Source organism: Scyliorhinus canicula, chromosome 9 (genome assembly GCF_902713615.1).
Source record: "Scyliorhinus canicula chromosome 9, sScyCan1.1, whole genome shotgun sequence".
Classification (NCBI taxonomy): Eukaryota; Metazoa; Chordata; class Chondrichthyes; order Carcharhiniformes; family Scyliorhinidae; genus Scyliorhinus; species Scyliorhinus canicula.
Window position 1 is genome coordinate 144893118 of NC_052154.1, and position 18123 is coordinate 144911240.

The window sequence follows — 18123 nt, forward strand, 5'->3', positions numbered from 1 at the left end:
TTCAACGTGATCATGGCTAATCCTCTATTTCGCACCATACTCCAGTCCTCTCTCCATACCTCTTGATTCCTTTAAAGTCTATAAATCTATCTATTACCTTCTTAAATATATTCACCACCCTCTGTGTGAAGACATTTCTCATCTCAATCCTAAATGGTCTATCCCGTATCCTGAGACTGAAACTTCTTATTTTAGACCCCCTCAGCCAGAGGAAAACACATCCCTGCATCCAGTCTTGTCAAAGTTTTACATGTTTCAATTACATCCTCTCATTCTTCCAAATTCCAGTAAATACAGCCCCAGTCAACCCAATCTCTCCTCATACAATATTGGATATAATATTCCAGCTGAGCCAAACTAGTCTTTTACATAAGATTCAGTAGCACAACTTCCAAAAGCTTGTACTCATCCTCCCTCCTTCCTGGTGCATTTGAAGACAGAGCTCCAAATACTAACTTGCAAAAATGTAACTAATCACTTTTGATGACCGGGTACTTGGTTTATCTTTACTAATGCACAAAACTGGAGATGGTTTCATTTTATAACTTACAAATTGTAATGCTTTTTCGAACTGGCCAATAAATATTTTACCTGCTAACTTGTATGCTTATTTCAAAAGCTAAATAATATTGTTACATTTTAAATGCGATTCATTTACACGCAGAAATAAAATACTGAAATATGTTTCCAACAACAAGGTTTATGTGATTTTTTTTTTGAAAGCCTGCAAGGATGGGTTGGAATGTCGCAGGCACTTTTCTGATTTCTACTGGAAACAGACTGGGTAGCTGGTCTCAGCAAAGAGGATAAAAATCTAACATTTCAAGTGAAACAAAATGACTAACAGTTGGTGCGAATACGACAATAGCCTGTTGCAAAACTGGCAACAAATTAAGCACAGGTAAATGTGGTTTCAAAATTCCTTCTTCGCTCAAGAAGTAACAGTGTTTCACGTATTAGACATGCAATGAATTGACAAACATATCCCTTTCTTGGGAAAAACCATCCCTGTTGCACATGCAAACGAGCAATGGGAAAAGAGGGGAACCATCCTACTCATCCTCATCTGGTGGAGCCCTGTATGTTCTGGTTCCTTTATTGATTAAAGAAACACCATTTAATAACTTACGTGACAATTTCCTTTGATTAATTAAATATTTTACATATAATGTTCAAATGAAGAGTATCGGGAACCCACAACCTGGCTCTGTAAGCTGTAAAAGGCAATGGGGAGGAGGTTGTGTAATAGTACTGTAGCTGGACTATTAATCTAGAGGTCACAATAATACTCTGAGGGCACAGGTTCAAATCCCACCCAAGCAGTTGATACAATTTAAGTTCAATTATTCTTTTTAAATTGAAATTGAAAACTAGTCTCAGTAACCATGAAACTATGGTTAAAACTCATTTGGTTCACTCATGTTCCTTTGAGAAGGAAATATACCATCCTTATCTCGTCTGGCTGACATGGGACTACAGACCCACAGTTATGTAAGTGACTCAACTATTTGCAAGGGTTGGGCAACAGAATGAATAAAAGAAAAACTGGTGACTATCCATCAACAGATTGAAATACCCTCAATAAAGCATCAAGAATCAATCTAATGTTTATATTTACAGCAAAAATTTAAATATCAAATCCATCATTGTAGCCACAGTGGGATTTAGCTTTATTTAAAGTCAATGAATTTCTGAAACATTATATCAAAGTGTTTTCTTTTAATGATCACATGAATGATAACAGTTTTGTTGACGCATCTTTGAAAGCTACTTATTGAAGAACATTTTGTATTGCTCTGGTCTATAAATATCATTTGCACAATACATTTGAAATGTTAGGGTACCATTTCAGGGCACTTAGATTATAACATGATTTGTAAATGCTTGTTTGCTGATGAATAGAATCATAAAAACCATGGTGCAGACTGTGGTCATTTGGCCATTGCACCTGTGCTAGTTCTACAACTAAATATACACTCTAATCTCATTTTAAGACTATTCAAGACATCCTTTAAGTTCCTTCATTTGCTTTGCTTCATATTAAGTGCCTTTTAGTCCATCCAAAGCTTTGTTGCCTGTATCCTAACTTGCATCAAGAGTCATTCATCCATTAACCCTCTGCTCGTTGACCTACACTGGCTCCTTGTCTGGCAACATCTGGATTTTAGAAATTCACATTGCTGTATTTAAATCACTCCATGGCATTGCTCTGCCATACTGCTGTAACTTCCTCCAATGCTTTCATTCTCCAAGATATTGGCAGTCCTCAATTCTAGCCCCTTGGGCTTTATGATTTTAATGCTTCACCACTACGTTCAACTGTCTGAGCCCTAAGCTCTGGCATTCCATCCCTAAATCTCCTTCATAGCCTTTCTTAAAACCCACCTTTGTGAGAAAGCTTTTAGCCTTTTTGTTTCCTTCTGTGACACTGTGTCAAATTTTGCTTGATCATGCTCGCGTGAATCGCTTTGAGATATTTTACTACCTTAAAAGCACTATGTAAATGCAAGTGAACATTAGGAACATAAGAATGAGACAGGTTAGTGTTGTTGATGTTTATTAGAATCATTACTTGCATTTGTCCTGGAGAATTTAGATGGTTGGTTTAGGTGATCCTCCAACCAAGCAACTTTCACTTCTGATTTGGTCAGGGGAATAGGAGCCATAAGTGAGCCATGTGTATTTTTATTTGACATAAAGTGGTCCCTACCCATCATCACACTTTGCTCAGCACTACAGGAACCTTAGCCATGCACCATGACAACAGCAAAACATCATTGAACTGTGCTGGGTACAACTCTAAGATACACAGAATTAAATTTTCCATTAGGAATATATCTACATACATGCACACACACACACACGCACGCACACAGACAAACAAACAAGTCTGAAATGGAAGTGCTGGCATATTACTTGCCAGCAGTCTGATAGTAGTCCCATAAACTGAAATTATTTGTACAAATGGTGGACACAACCAGACATAACAGATCATAACAGCTTTGACAAAGAGTCATCGGACTCGAAGCGTTAGCTCTTTTCTCTCCCTACAGACGCTGCCAGACTTGCTGAGATTTTCCAGCATTGTCCCTTTCGTAACAGATCAAAAGATGCAAGCATGCTAATCAATTGTGTTACCATATAAATACATCAAACCATGCATTCCTTCTGCCCATGTGAGTGTATCGCCGATCTATCCAGTCAGAGCCGAAGAATCATGTACAATCTCTTCCCCCTCCTGCACCATTATTTTCCGGTCCCCCCAAAGATCTATCCTTGGTGCCATTCCTATTTCTCATCTACATGTTGCCCCTACATGAAAATCAAATCAGGTTTCACATGTTCACTTACCAAGCCCACTTCGATCTCCCCCTACCTCTCCCTACTTGCACCATCTTTGACTTGACAGACTGCTTGGCTGAGATCCAGTACTGGATGAGCCAAAATTTCCTTTAACTAAATATTGGAAAAATCTAAACCATTGTCCATGGCCCCCACCATAAACTCTGTTGCCAAGCCGATGACCTCTTTCCCTTCCTTGGAAATTGTCTGAAGCTGAACCACACTGTTCACAATCATAATTCCTATTTGAAGCTGAGATAAGCTTCCCGCCGCCACTTCCATGTAATATCACCTGTCTCCTCCCCTACTTCAGCTCAACTGCTGCAGAAAACCTCATTGTCTTTGTGTTCACTAATCTAAATTCGCTCCCAGTCCAACAATGCCTTGATTTTAAAATTCTCATCCCTTTTAAGTCCCCCCATGGCCTCACTCCTGTTTATCTCTAATCTTCGCCAGCCCTACAACTATCTGAGATCTCTGCACTCCTCCAATTCTAGCTTCTTGTTGCATCCCCGATTTTAATCACTCCATCATTGGCAGCTATACCTTCAGCTTCATAGGCCCTAAGCTTCGGAATACCCTCCTTAAACCTGTCTAGATGCTCCTTAACACCTACCTTTTTTGACCAACCTTTTTGGTCACTTGTCTCAGTATCTCATGTAGTCTGGTGTTAGATTCTATCTGGTTACATTCCTTAGGATGTTTCACGATATTAAGGTGCTATATAAACGCAAGTTGTTGTTGCTGTGATGGCTCCAACACTTTACATTTGTCAACCATTTCACAAGAGATTAACTAAGTTTGAAGAGTACAAGAAAAACCTAAGAAATAACAAATATCCCAACAAATCTTTCTGCCATTTCAGAAACTAAATGATCTGATTTGCGGCTGTCTTCTAAACCCCCAGGCAGTCAGTTTCCCTTCATTGATTTTTCACTGTCCCTCCTTTTCAGATCTTGTCCACCAGTCACCTGTTCAGGTTACAACTACAGCAAATGATGCATTGTATCATTCAGAACAAACCAATTCACTAAGTCTAGGTCACCTGGGAATCCACACAAGGACTTTGTATAAATGAGGTCAATGAGTGAAGCCATTCAATTATTTCACACACTCACACTGTACAGAACCAAAAAGTGACAAGCAATGAAAAAAAGAGTGTTGTTTGAAAAGACAGACTGCAGAATGTTGTAATCATTAATTCTCAAGATTTGGGCATTGCTGTATTTATTGCCCATCCCTAAATGTCCTTGAGAAGAAGGTGCAGAGTCACCTCCTTGAACCACTGTAGTCTGTGTGGTATAGATAAATGATTGTACTGTTAAGAGTTGGAGGCCAGGATTTTGACCCAGTGACCTTGAAGAAGTAATAATATATTTCCAAGTCATGATCGGAGAACTTGCTGACGGCGGTGTTCCCTGGTATCTGCTGTCGTTGTCTTTCTAAGTGGCGGAGGTCACAGGTTTGGGATAGAACAAAGACTAGAAGCATTTAAATCAAATGAATATGTTATCTTTTGCAACCCATGCTCACAAAATGGAACTACAGGTACTGTAATTCAGAGACCAGCCAGATAACTGTTGGCTGTCCGAGTGAAAGATCTTGCTAGTATTTCATTATTTGCAACAAATGAATGGAAATGGTCTGACATCTTATATCCCACGTAAGAAAGCAAAAAAAAACAGAATGTGTCCAATACTAACATTTAAAACCGTGCAAGTGTATTAGTCTTTGTCCAACACACATGGATTAGCACTGCTTCATCATTGGTGTAAATAAATGTCTGGGCAAAGGTGATCCCATGAGCTAATGGGGTAAAGAATGAACTACATTAAGAGAGTGAGACTGAACTGACAGTTTTCAGTCACTTTACGTATGGCAAGTACTTGCAGTCTGTTAGTCCGCTCCTGTGTCTTCAACAGAAATGCATTAAAGTGTTTATATGATGGAGGAAAATTGTCACATTTCCAGCTATGTATCGTATCCTTTGTTGGTATCACAATTCAATATGGTTTCGAGTCAGATCTTCTCCATAGTTGGTGGCCTGGCTGCCAACGAACATATTCCAATTGTCTAGGATTTCTTGTTTTGATAATCTTTTATCCTATTAAAATAATTAAATACAATACATTTTAGGACAGGAAATGGAGCAAGCTCTCGCCAATCAATGTCTGATCATAATGGACACATGACCTGGAAAGTATGGTGGAAACACAATAATACAGTAACTCTCAAAGGGCATGTATTTGAAGAGAATAACCCTGCAGGGCAAGAGAGAAAAGTTGGGGTATGGGACTAAATTGGACAGATCTTTCAAAGAGCCAGCACAGATCAATAGGTTGCACAGATCGATAGGTTGCATGTGGCGTTTCGGTGCTGCACATTTCTATGATTCTTTGAACCAGTTGATGGTATACAATTATCTTTGCATAAGTCATGGACACTCTAATTGCATTCACTGCAATGCAGAGATGGGGAAATTCAACCATGTGGAGAACCAGGACAGACCAAGATTGTTCTCTTTGGAGCAGAGCAGAACAAGTTAAAGGGAAATTTAATAGAGGTGTTCCAAATTGTGAAGGATTTTGATGGAGTTTCTAAGATGACAACATATCATGTGACTCGGGCATGTTGGTCAAGGTAAGATCTGAAATTCAAGCAAACACATCATTAAAATGTGAACAATTCCAGCCATCCGTGAAATTTACAAGTCCTTTTGTTAAGGATGAACTATAAACCACCAGGACTATAATACCAGCTGATTCTTCCTCCTGATTCGCCATTAAAACATTGGGCTGGATTCTCCGCAGGCCCGTGCTAGAATCACGGCCGGCACATGGGCGGAGAATCCACTTTCAGGCTGTAATCGGGCTGGCGCCGGTTCGGCAATTCTCCAGGACCTGAAAATCAGCGTGACCGCGCAGTACCCCGCGCGGCTGGGGTTCCATTGACAGAGGCCTGCCCAGCAAACCTCTGCTTCCGACCGGCCGGGTTCCCGATGGCGTGGAACTAACCACCTATTGCTGGTCGCGTTGCTGGCAGGGGGATCGGACACATAAGGAGGGCCTTATAGGTGGCCGGGGGTTAGATCCGCACGGTTTGATGCTCGGGCGCGGGCCAATCGGGAGGGGTCTCATTTTTCCATCTGGCTACGCGGTTCCAGTCCGCCATGGAGTTCGGCGCGGCCGCTAAAGGTCGCCGCCGTGCGCATGGGCGGACTCTAAACCGGAGGTGCAGGCAATCATATCCGCAGCTAAAGCTGTGAGATTTACTCCGGGTCCCTGCTAGCCAACTGCAGGGCAATTTGTTTCTCGGACGTTCTGGAGTTAAACTCCACCGTTTTTACGCTGGCGGGGGGACATAGTCCCATTTTGGGAGAATCCAGAGTGTGAAAAGCCACATCACAGGATGTGTATCTGCCCAACCCTTGACATTATTTAGGAAAGATCTTTGTATTTGTATAGGTATGGTCAAGGCAGCCCTGTTTGTCCCAGCTTTTAAAAGTTACAGCAGAAGCTGTTCGGATCAAAGAAACGTCAAAGACCATCCTGAAAGCCATCAAAGCAACTGCAACACAACACAGCCAGGATAAAACTTCATACCTTGAAAGAGGGTGGAAGAATAGCCGCCATCATCTCCAACTTGTTCCGACAACAAGTTCACTTGAGAGCTGACCGCCTGCAATTCAACTACAAGACACCTTGCAGCTTACTGAGAATCCTTTGTTATTGTCCAACCTCTGATCCAGCTACAACATCAATTCAACTATGCAAGAGATAGGAACCATTTCGACTTGCAATTGTATTACAAATTTTCCTCACCTGTATCTATTCTTTGGGCGTGATTCAGTGTTCAAATGTTCAAGTCCGCTTTTGGATGCTTTTAGCGGGGTGTTTCCTAGTGGCTGCAGCGCCGAGAAACACCGCGCTATTCAATGGCGGTCATTTTTTGCGTTCCTGGAGTTTCTCCACACCGAGGCCGCATTTAGTGGGATTTCCTGCTGGTGCGCTGATCTCGCCAGCAGGAACAGCTGCTCACTGATCAGGGTGCCATTTTGATTGCGAACCCTGATCTCCACCCCCCCCTTTCAAGGGCTAGCGGCCCCCCCCCCGTACCTCTCAAACTTGTCGAGGCCCCTGCGAACCCCCCTCATTCATCATCCAATTGGCAAGGGCACCCACCAGGCCCACCCTCTGGCACTGCCAACCTGGCATCCTGGCAGCGTGCTTGGCACCCTGGAAGCACCACCCTGGCAGTGCCAGGGATTGCTAGAATACCACTGTGCCCTGTCCCCGACCACCCCAGGGTCTCCAATGGCCTGTGAGACCCTCCAAGGTGCTGTTACACCTGGTCCATGTTTGTGTGAGCCAATACTAAACGGTGCCCTGGCGAGGTCTCACAGGCCATTGATTCCCGGTTACCGGGTGAATCTGGCACCTGGGTATTTAAATGATCCATTATACTCATTTAAATATGCAGATCTGGATCTCGCTCAGTGAGGGCAAGATCCAGATTGCACCAAGCAGAGTGTGTTGGTTGACTCGTGATTGGCCCGGTGCCCGATTTGGGGCTCCTGTGCTATTCACCCATTGCACCAGATCCAGGCCGGGTGCAAAAGGACGCTGAATCGTGCCTTTTGTCTGTGTGCAAGACATTGCAATAATAACCTCTGTGGCATCGGTGTAACAATAAATAATCTTTTAAATTTGCAAAAGCTGGCTGCCAAATTATTTAAATTGGGTCAAACCACTCTGAGGGTAAGAAATCACACTGACCTCACAAGTAAAAAATATTTATGGACAATAGGAAAACACAAATTCTGTCTATCGCACACCGAATACAAAACAAGGAAATTATGCTCAACCTTTACTAATCACTGGTTCTGTCTCAGCTGAAGTGCTGTGTGCAATCCTGGGCAACGCACTTTAGTAAGTCTGTCAAGGTCTTGGAGCTGCTTTTCCGGCACAGCGTGGCCATAGGATCGGGCCCTATGGAACAAAAGCAGGGGTATGGGATTACATTGAACAGCTCTTCCAAAGAGCTGCCATGGATATAATGGGCCAAATGGCCTCCTGCTGCATCATAAAATTCTATGACCCTATGTACAGAATCCCCCTGGTCTTACAGGAATGTTTTCTCACTCACCCTATCCTTGTCAGACTCATAGACGAGATGTCTGGCTTCAGCCTGTGCATGATCGTAATCCTCCGGGAGGATCCAATGTTTGATTTCAAACTTGTCCATCTTTCCATCCTTGTTTAAGTCGCGGAAATCAGTAAACTGCTCCCGTTCGGTCTTGACCCATTCGGGCTCGCTGATGCCTTCTTCCATTTCATACATATCAGCTGAAAGTAGAGCAGGAAAATGAGTCTGAGTGGTCCCACTAAACCTTGCGCTATTAAACTCAGAGTAAGTGCAAACAGGAGGGATTTTTAATAGTCGAGTGTGGTACCCTAACTCACACCAAATCCCATTTACCCATCACCCCTGGCCTCGCTGACCTGTGCTGGCTCATGATCCAAAAACACCCCTACTTTCTATCTTAACTCTTCATATTCAAATCCCACCCTCATGACCTTGCCCTCTCTCTATCGCTGCAATCATCTACATCCCTACAGCATGGTAGCATTGTGGCTAGCACAATTGCTTCACAGCTCCAGGGTCCCAGGTTCGATTCCCGGCTGGGTCACTGTCTGTGCGGAGTCTGCACATCCTCCCCGTGTGTGCGTGGGTTTCCTCCGGGTGCTCTGGTTTCCTCCCACAGTCCAAAGATGTGCAGGTTAGGTGGATTGGCTATGATAAATTGCCCTTAGTGAACAAAATTGCCCTTAGTGTTGGGTGGGGTTACTGGGTTATGGGGATAGGGTGGAGGTGTTGACCTCGGGTAGGGTGCTCTTTCCAAGAGCCGGTGCAGACTCGATGGGCCGAGTGGCCTCCTTCTGCACTGTAAATTCTATGATAACCCTCCAAGATCCCTGCGCTCCTTCAATTCTGGTCCCTTACACAAATCCAATTTTAATCACTTCATCATTGGTGGCCGAGCCTCAGGTTGCTTGGACCCTAAATTTTGGAATTCTCTCCTTAAACTTCTCCACCTCTTTACCTCTCTCTTTTCCTTCAAGGTGCTCCTCGGGACCTGCCTCTCGGAGTAAGCTTTGGTCAACTGTCCTAATATTTCCTTTTGAGGCTCAGTGTCAAAGTTTGTTTGTTAATTCTCCTGTGAAGTCACTTTGGATGCTTTCCAATCTGAAAGATGCTGTAAATGAAAGCTGTTGCTGTGTGGTACTGATGAGGCGAACCAATGTTTGGCAGCATCATTCAGGTCCACAACACAACCCCAGGTGGCAGAACCAGGAAGGTGACAGTAACTAAACATGGCGTCATGAATGACATGAACATTTATCAGCAGCTGCAAAATCATGACACTTCAAGGAGACTTTACCAATGATTTTCAGAATGAATAAAAGTGTAATCTACACCTGTGAAAATAATGGCATTTTAATCCTTTTTTTATTTTCTGTGTGTGGCAACTTCAACTCTCACCTGGCAACACTACAACACATATTACCTCTGTGCTAAATAGAATGGTTGTCTGCTGCTCTGTGATGTTAGCTCTCAAGTAACTTTGTAGTTGGACTGCATTCTAGTTTTCCCCCCAAAATATAGCAAATTTTTGACCAATTAAAACTGGGAGGAGATGAAAATACTATCAATAAATTAGGTCTTGAAGGGCTAATGGTAGAGCACAATTTTAATCAAACCCGTCCATTGAGATACTGATGGAATTGAGTGGAACTGGTTTTACTCTTCATTCAAGGTGGCCCGGCTCTTCAGAGGAGTGGCAATCGTCATCGGATTGCTGCTCTGCTCCAAAATCTCCCACACTGGACACTGCTCTGTATTTCTTCTGGGACATTCGGAGCTCAGTTTTCCAGAAATCAAGTACTGTGTCCATTAGGAAACTCCATTAAAGCAGAATAGAGTCAGGGGAAGACAGGACACGCCATCTTTTTATTCACTAGCTCACCTGGTAAGTTTAATTTTCCAGTCTATGAATGTTAGTGAAAGAGTGAGTGAATGGGTAGAGTGGCAGGGTGAGTAGGTGGGTGTGAGGGTGAGGTGAGTCAGGGGTTGTCGGGTTAGGTCAGGAAAGGTAGTCAGGTTTGGGGGAGGGGGGGTGTTAGTCAAGTCAAGTTGGGAATAGTTGAGTGGTTGTGAGGGGTGGTAGGGGTGGGGTCAGTTTTGAAGTTAACCAGGAACTGGACCAGGGGCGGAATTTTATGGAAAAATTTCTAAGTTCATCTGTGTCGGGTTTTTGAGGGAGTTTTGAGTTCCCTACCGCTATCAAACAGCACTTATGGGTGCGTGATTCAACTAAATGAGAACAAAGTCGCATAACGAGCGTGGTTAGCCACGTGTTTTCTGGCACTATACAACTCGTATTAAATAAGGGGCCTCAGCAGGGAACACGCGGCCAAGGCCGCACATAGCCCCGTTTTCCATTCCGAGGAGCTACACTTTCTGGAACTCAATATAGCGAGAGATTGGGGCGCCATTTTTAAATGGTATTACAATCTTCAAGGCCCCCAGTGTGATCCCCGTCCCCCAATGCACTTTCGGAGGGTCACCGGACCTAGCCACACCCCTCCCACACCCACTCCCCAACATCCACGCAGGGCACCCCCAACCTGATTACCAGCACACAAAAACTACCAGCTTGACACCTTGGCTGTGCCAAATGAGCAGTGCCCCTGCCAGCTGACTTTGCCACATGGGCACCTTGGCAGTGCTAGGCTGGCACCCAGGTGGCACAGTCAGGGTGCCAGGCTGGCAGTGCCAGGTACCACCCTGCCCAAAGGGTAGGTACCTGGGGCCTCCAATCCCCTGGGAGATTGTTGGGACCAGTACCGAACAGCGCTTACCCAAGGTCTCCTCGGCAAAGGAGTTAGTTCCCAACCCCCTTGGTTAACTCGGGAATCTGTACATTAAAGTGAGACAATGCTGTCTTGCTCTAATATACAGATTTGATAAAAAGAGATCCCGTCCATTGTGGGATTTACTGCGCAATGTCTTGCAAGATATGTGTTAGATCTCGTGATGCGAGCCGGGTAGATCCCGGGAACAGGGGGCGGGTTTCTGTGATCCTGAGGCTAAGTGTTGACACCGTCATAAACACTGTTGCGTTTCTGTTGCGTCAACATGCCCTCAGCAGCATTAATTCTGACCCCTAGAGGGGGCCAGCACAGCACTGGAGCACCCACGCTGCTCCATCTGCCGATCCCCGGCATCAGATGCGCGCCGCAGGTCTGCACATGCGCAGTGGGACCGGCGCGATTTCCGCGCATGCGCATTGGCTCCCTTCTCCGCGCCGGCACCAATGCAACATGGCGTAGGGCTACAGGGAGCAGCGCGGAACAAAAGAGGCCCCCAGCCCGAGAGGCCGGCCCGCCGATCGGTAGGCCCCGATTGCAGGCCAGGCCACAATGGAAGCCACCCCCGGGGTGGGATCTCTCCCCCCCCCCCCAACCAGGCCGCGTCCCCCCCCCACCCTCCAAACCAGGTCACCCCCAGATGCATTCACACCGAGGTCCTGTCGGCTAAGAGCAGGTGTGATCCGCGCCGGCAGGACTCGTTTTTTTGGCGTGGCCGCTCGACCCATCCCGAGCAGAGAATCGCCGGAGGAGCTCCGTAAAGCGGCCCCCGACCGGCGCCGCGCTGACGCTAATTCTCCAATCTCCGGAGAATCGGCAGACCGGCGTGGGGCCGGCATGCCGCGATTCGCACCGGCCGACTGTCCGGGCCGGCCCCGGGGTGAGAGTATCCCGCCCAGGGTTCCCCGGCTTCTATCGGCCACACTGCACCAGGCAGCTGCTTTTCAGGCACAGCTTGGATCATGCCTTTATTCACTTTTTTAGCCTTGGGGAGTTTCTCACCGGTTTAGACCACACTTAGAATTTTCTTCAGCACTGGGGAGCTGAACTCAGAGATCGGGCCACCATTTTGAAAGAGTGCCTCGATCTCGAAGTGAGCTTGTGGGTCCACCCCCACCCATGGGCAATGTCAACCCCCCACATACATGGGCACTACCCCTCACCCCCCCTCCCCCCTCAAAGTGAGGACACCACACTATGGGGTCCCTGGGGGTCCTGTTCTTCAGGTCCCTCCAGCCCCCTTACAGGCTCCCCCTTGTCACTCCCCCCAACCTCCCAGAGGCACCTACGTACTTGCCATGCACCCCCCGCCCTTCAAACCCCCCTCCACCCTCCTTTCATGGGCATGTCCCCCTTTTGGCCATGACCCTTAGCAGTTCCACCCTGGCACCCAGGCACCCTTGCACTGCCACCAAGGCACCCAGGCAGGGGTCCTGCCAGCTTGGTAGTGCCATCTGGGCACCTTGGCAATGCCAGGGTGTCAGTGTCAAGGTGCCAACTGGGCTGTGCCAAGGTGCCTGTGTTCCAGGGGGAGAGCCACGGAGTCGCCCTGCACTATCCCTGACCACCCAGTGGTTTCTGATGGCCTGGGACCCCACAGGTACCATTCCATCTTGTCCACATTTGTGTGGACCAGTACTGAACAACGCCTGGTTGCAGCCCCACCAGGCAGGCTGGTCAATCCTGGGAGGCCGGTAGATCCTGGGTAAGTTTGCCTAAGTACATGTAAACCCTACTTAGGCGCATACTATTTGATCACAATACTATTGTGGGTGCTTCATATTCCAACACCTCGCGGGACTTGGGTAGATCCCCATGGGACTTGGTTAGATCCCGCGAGGTCTGAAGACTGCTGGGAAGCCCGCGAGAGGCTGTGTGCTCTCGCTTGTGCACAACACGGCCACAAAATCGTGCCCTAGGTTTTAATCTAACATTTCCTGGGGAACTATTCAGGTAGGTATGTCAAACTGTCTGAAGTTTTGGCTCTGGGCACTAGACATTTCTGGAGGGTCTCGGGGAGCTGGGGAAAGGTCCTGAAAATTCTTATTAGTTTAATGTGACTGGATTTCCATCTGGTCCCAGCACATCTTTGCTTGTACATCCAGTCTCCAAAGATCCAGAGCGTGGAAGATTTGACCATCATCTATAGAAAGGTAGATAAAGGTAACTTGGGGTATTGTTTATATGCAGTTTATAGGTGCCCCGGAATGTGGAACGAGTAAGTTAGGAAACGCCATTAAGCAGAAACAATTTGCATTTATATAATGTCTTTGGCATAATAAAATGGCTCAGGGCACTTCACAGGGGTTTCATAAAGCAAAACCTGACACTGAACCTCATAAGGAGATATTAGGTCAGATGACCAAAAGCTTTGTCAAAATGGAAGGTAAAAGAATGCTTTAATTGAAGAAAGTGAAGTAAAGAGGAAAAGCAGAGTAGGGAATTCCCGAGTTTAAGACCGAGGCAGCTGAAGGCACACCACCTAAAGGTGGAACGATTAAAATCAGGGATTCTTAAGAGGTCAAAATGGGGAGAGCAAAGAGATCTATCTTGGAGGGTGTGGAGCTGGAGAAGATTACAGACTTAGGGAGGGGCAAAGCCATAGAAGGATTTGAAAACATACGATTTTAAAATAGAGGTATTTATTATGCGGAGCCAATTTAGGTCAGTGGGCGCAGGAGTGACGAGTGTGTGTGTGTGTGTGTGTGTGTGTGTGCGGGGTGGTACAGCTAGGTGTGCATTGGAATCAATACATGTAGCAAAAATCCATCCAAGATTCTTGTATACCTTAGGAAAGAGGAAAAATGCCTCAGGAGAGATCATTCCCCTAATTTGTTCCATTCATTAAAATCAAGCATTTTTACAGTGTAAAAATCATTTTAAGTTGATGTGGACCATTAGATCGGTTAATTTTGCTGCATGTGTTTAATGTGTTCAGTGCGTATGTGATGTGAAGGCAGTCTGCGCACTCATACAAAGAGAGCAGCCACCACTGTTCACATATCAGCACCTGGTGACAACTACTGAGCAATTACAGGTAGCTAATGGCTCTGAATGGAATTTAATTACTGTGAACTTAATTAATGTGAAATCACTGTCTACTCTAACTCGCATTGAGTCCCGTTCACACATCGTCTCTGGGTTCACTAACTTGCATTGTCCTGATGCAGCACACTTCAATTTTAAAATTCTATATCTCTGCGCTCCAACAATTTTGGCCTCTTGCACACCCCCAGTTTTCAGCGCTCCACCAATGGCGGCTGTGCCTTCAGCTGCCAAGGCCCTAACACCTGGAATTCTCTCCTTAAACCTTTCTTTCGTCCTTTAAAACACTCCTTAAAACCCTCTTTGACAAAGATCTTTGCCACCTGACTCGGATATCTCTTTACCTGGTCCAGTGCCCGATTTTGTTTGATAACACTCCTGTGAAGTGCCTTGGGATGGTTTGCTATGTCAAATATAGGTTGTTGAAATTGTACTTACCTTTTTGAACATAAGGAGAGGATTTGAGATCTTTGTCTATTTTATCAGACTATTCAAATCATGGACAAAGCTATGCAATTAATAAAATATTGACTTTTAGGTACCTTTTGTTCTTGAAAGGTGCTTATAGTTAATTAATGGGTAAAATGCCACTCTTGCTGCCTATCTTACTGCGTTAGTCACAGTTACCCGCCACACACGGACAATCCAGTTGAGACTGTCAGCAAGTGCCCTCCAGGGAATTCAGGAGGTCAAATCCTATCAAAAACAATGGACCAAATTTTCCTGCAAGAATAATAGCATAGAAACAATGCACACTATTATTAATGAGCAAATTGGCCAGAAAGTTCAGGGGATCAAGAGAAATGGGGGAGATTCTCCGGTCCTCCAGCCTCGTGTTTCTCAGCTGCGTGCCATTAGCTGGCAGCGGGATCCTATTGTCCCGCTGCTTGTCAATGGGATTTCCCACTGAAATCACCTTACGCCACTGGAAAACCCGCTGGCGAGGGTGCACTGCCAGTGGGAAAAGTGAATCCCGACGATCGGAAAATTCTGGCCATGCTGTGAATTTGAAATCTCAGAATTTACTGTTCAATTTACACCTCTCCAACATTTGTTTCCAAAAAAAAATGGCATCTCAGCTTTGTCTCCTCATTATTTTTAATATCTTGCTGTAGCTATTGGCCACAAATGGTGCACAAGGCAGACTTTCATCTGTTCTCATAGCGAGGATTTTCCTGGAACAGGTCACTAACTTGTCACCAGGGGCTTATAGCTTGAGGGGCGCCACTCTGCATCAAGTATAGCTGGCCAGGAGTCTCTCCCACCCTTACTGCCTGCCATTGGTGTGTTGGAAGGATTTTGCAGGTTGATAATCAACCTGTTGGCCATGCTATGAACAGGGTAAGACTCAAAGCTGCTCACTCAGAGCCAGGGACACTATCCACCGCACCACAAGACCTCAAGATCTTGCTGGATATTTTTATAATTAATTTCTGGGATGTGGATACCACTGGCTGGTCCAGCATTTATTGAACTGCTAGGCCATTCCAGAGAGGAAGATCTTTCTGGATTTGCACATGAAATAGGTGCATCACAAAAATTCAAGGCTCATACGTAAAAATACAAGGACCCTTTTAACAACATGGTAACTGTCATTGGCCTAACAATCCAGCTCTCTCGCCAAAAAGGGAACAATGTGAACTGTTAAATATTATTCCGGCATGTAGTGAATTGTTGTCAAGAGATGTAAAAACATCAAAATAAAGGTTGTACTGTTCTTGCTCACTTCTAACTTTTTTTCCCCTCTTTCTCTTAATCCGATCTTTGTTTTGCTTTATTTCTCTTTCTGGGCCTGATTTGGCTCTAATTCACCCAAATTCCTTGTCCATGGTTCCTCAGTTTTACTTCAATCCTTAAATATCAAGGGTTAAGGAGATAGACTGTTGTTAATGAGATCCCAGATGTCTAATTATCCGTTTGCATTTCCAGCAAATTATGGCAGAAATTATTGAGCTGCAGGGTTAGTTAAAAAGTCTAACTAATGCTGAACATTTGGAGAGGCCCCACTTCAACAAGATTTGGCCCTAAAGATCTAATTGACACTGTCCTGGTCAAAGCCCAATGTTCTGATAATGCTCGAGGCTGCTCAAAGGGCAACATGGCACTACAAAAAACTGCAATTGCAAACCATCACCAGTGCAATTGAAAGACCCATATATAGATCCAAAGGTTAAAAACATTTTTTATTTATTTAAATGTATGTAACATTAAAATATATTTGCATTAATCCATCAATAAACATTATTCAAACAGATGATCTGGTCTTTGTCACCTTGCTGTTTGTGAGACCATGCTGTGCACAAATTGGCTGCCACATTTCCTCCGTGACAACAGTAACTATAGTTCAAAATGTGTGGCACTGAAATCAGGATAAATGCCAGTTCTTTCTTTAAGTCCACTGACCAGACCGGTGGTGAATTTTGGTAGAGTAAGCCCTTAATAATTTTTATTTTTTTATGTGTTTTTATTGGGTTTGCACATTTACGTTTCACAATTGATAAGTTACATATTACAAAATTGCACCAAAAAGGAAATTTTTTTTAAAAAGACAAACAGAAATCAGCACATATATTTACAGGCAATTGCCTTCCCTCCCACTGTGGCCCTGGCCCCCCTTTAGTCAGCAGACATCTGTTACAATCCCCAGTGTCTATTTACAGTTTTGTTTCGGCTTCAGCTGTCCCTCGGACCAGTCCCCTGCGGTTTTGTCCCTTGTCCCTCTTGTTTTCTTTGCGTGCATTCTCCCCCTCCCCCCGTCCTGCCCCTTCCCTCTCCTCCCCCTTCATTTAACTCTTTGTACCGTGGCTCATTTGTGTCTCCCTTCCCCACCCCCTCAACCCCCCCACTCTATTGGTTGCTGGCAACGAATAGATCTTAGGAACAAGTTGGTGAACGGCTTCCACGTCCTGTGGAACCCCTCTTCCGACCCCCGGGTGGCAAATTTTATTTTCTCCAGCCTGAGAAATTTCACCAGGTCGGATTGCTGGGTGGTGCTGTTGATTGCCAGCCGAACAGGATTCTCTGGTGGGCGACCAGGGAGGCAAAGGCTAGGGCATTAACCCCCCCTCCTCATAGAGAGCTCTGGCTGATCTGAAACCCCGAAGACTGCCACTTTTGGGCACGGCTTCACCCTCATTCCCACAACCCTAGGCATCGCCTCAAAAAAGGTCATCCAGTACCCAACAAGTCTGGGGCAGACCCAGAACATGTGGGTATGGTTGGCCGGTCCTCCCTGGCACCGTTCGCATTTGTCCTCCACATCTGGAAAGAACCTATTCATTCGCGTTCCGGTTAGGCGCACTCAGTGCACCACCTTTAGCTGCAATAGGCTCAGCCCTGCGCATGTGGAGGTGAAGTTCGCCCTCTGAAGTGCTTTGATCCAGAGTCCTCCCCCTATCTTTCTGCCCAGTTCCTCCTCCCATTTTTTCCTTTTCTCGTCCAGTGGGGAGTGTACCTCCTCCAATAGTCGCCCCTGCAGGTCCGCATAGTTTCCCTTCCCTAGGTCACCCATGTCCAGCACTTCTTCCACAAAGAAGTGTTCTGGTATCTGGGGGTACATCGCTGTTTCCGTACGGAGGAATATTTTTGACCTGAATGGATCTCGGGTCGTTTCCTCTTGATAACTGGAACCTCTCCGCGAGTTCCCCCAGGAACTCTATCGTCCTTGTACATGTCTCTAACCGTCAGAGTCCCCTCGTCCTGTCTTCACCTTTTGAAGGTGGTGTCCATGTGGGAGTGAACCTGTGGTTGTTACAGATGGGGGCCATGGTGGACAATTTGGTTTTGCCGAATTTTTGATACTACA

General features: G+C 45.5%; 1 protein-coding gene across 2 annotated transcripts in view; it reads right to left on the reverse strand.

Moving 5' to 3' along the window:
• Window positions 1–1653: 1653 nt before the first annotated feature.
• Window positions 1654–18123, reverse strand: part of rcn1 (reticulocalbin 1, EF-hand calcium binding domain) — a 66595-nt gene continuing 50125 nt past the window's right edge. Inside the window, exons 6-7 of one of the 2 annotated variants that reach the window (XM_038807852.1) lie at window positions 8488–8687; window positions 1654–5446 (exon numbers count right to left, since the gene is read on the reverse strand). In XM_038807852.1, coding sequence (XP_038663780.1) covers window positions 5339–5446; window positions 8488–8687 — 308 coding nt within the window. In that variant the 3' untranslated portion in view covers window positions 1654–5338. Of the gene's footprint in view, window positions 5447–7487; window positions 8331–8487; window positions 8688–18123 lie in introns of those variants that run through there. The other variant, XM_038807853.1, reaches the window with a different exon arrangement.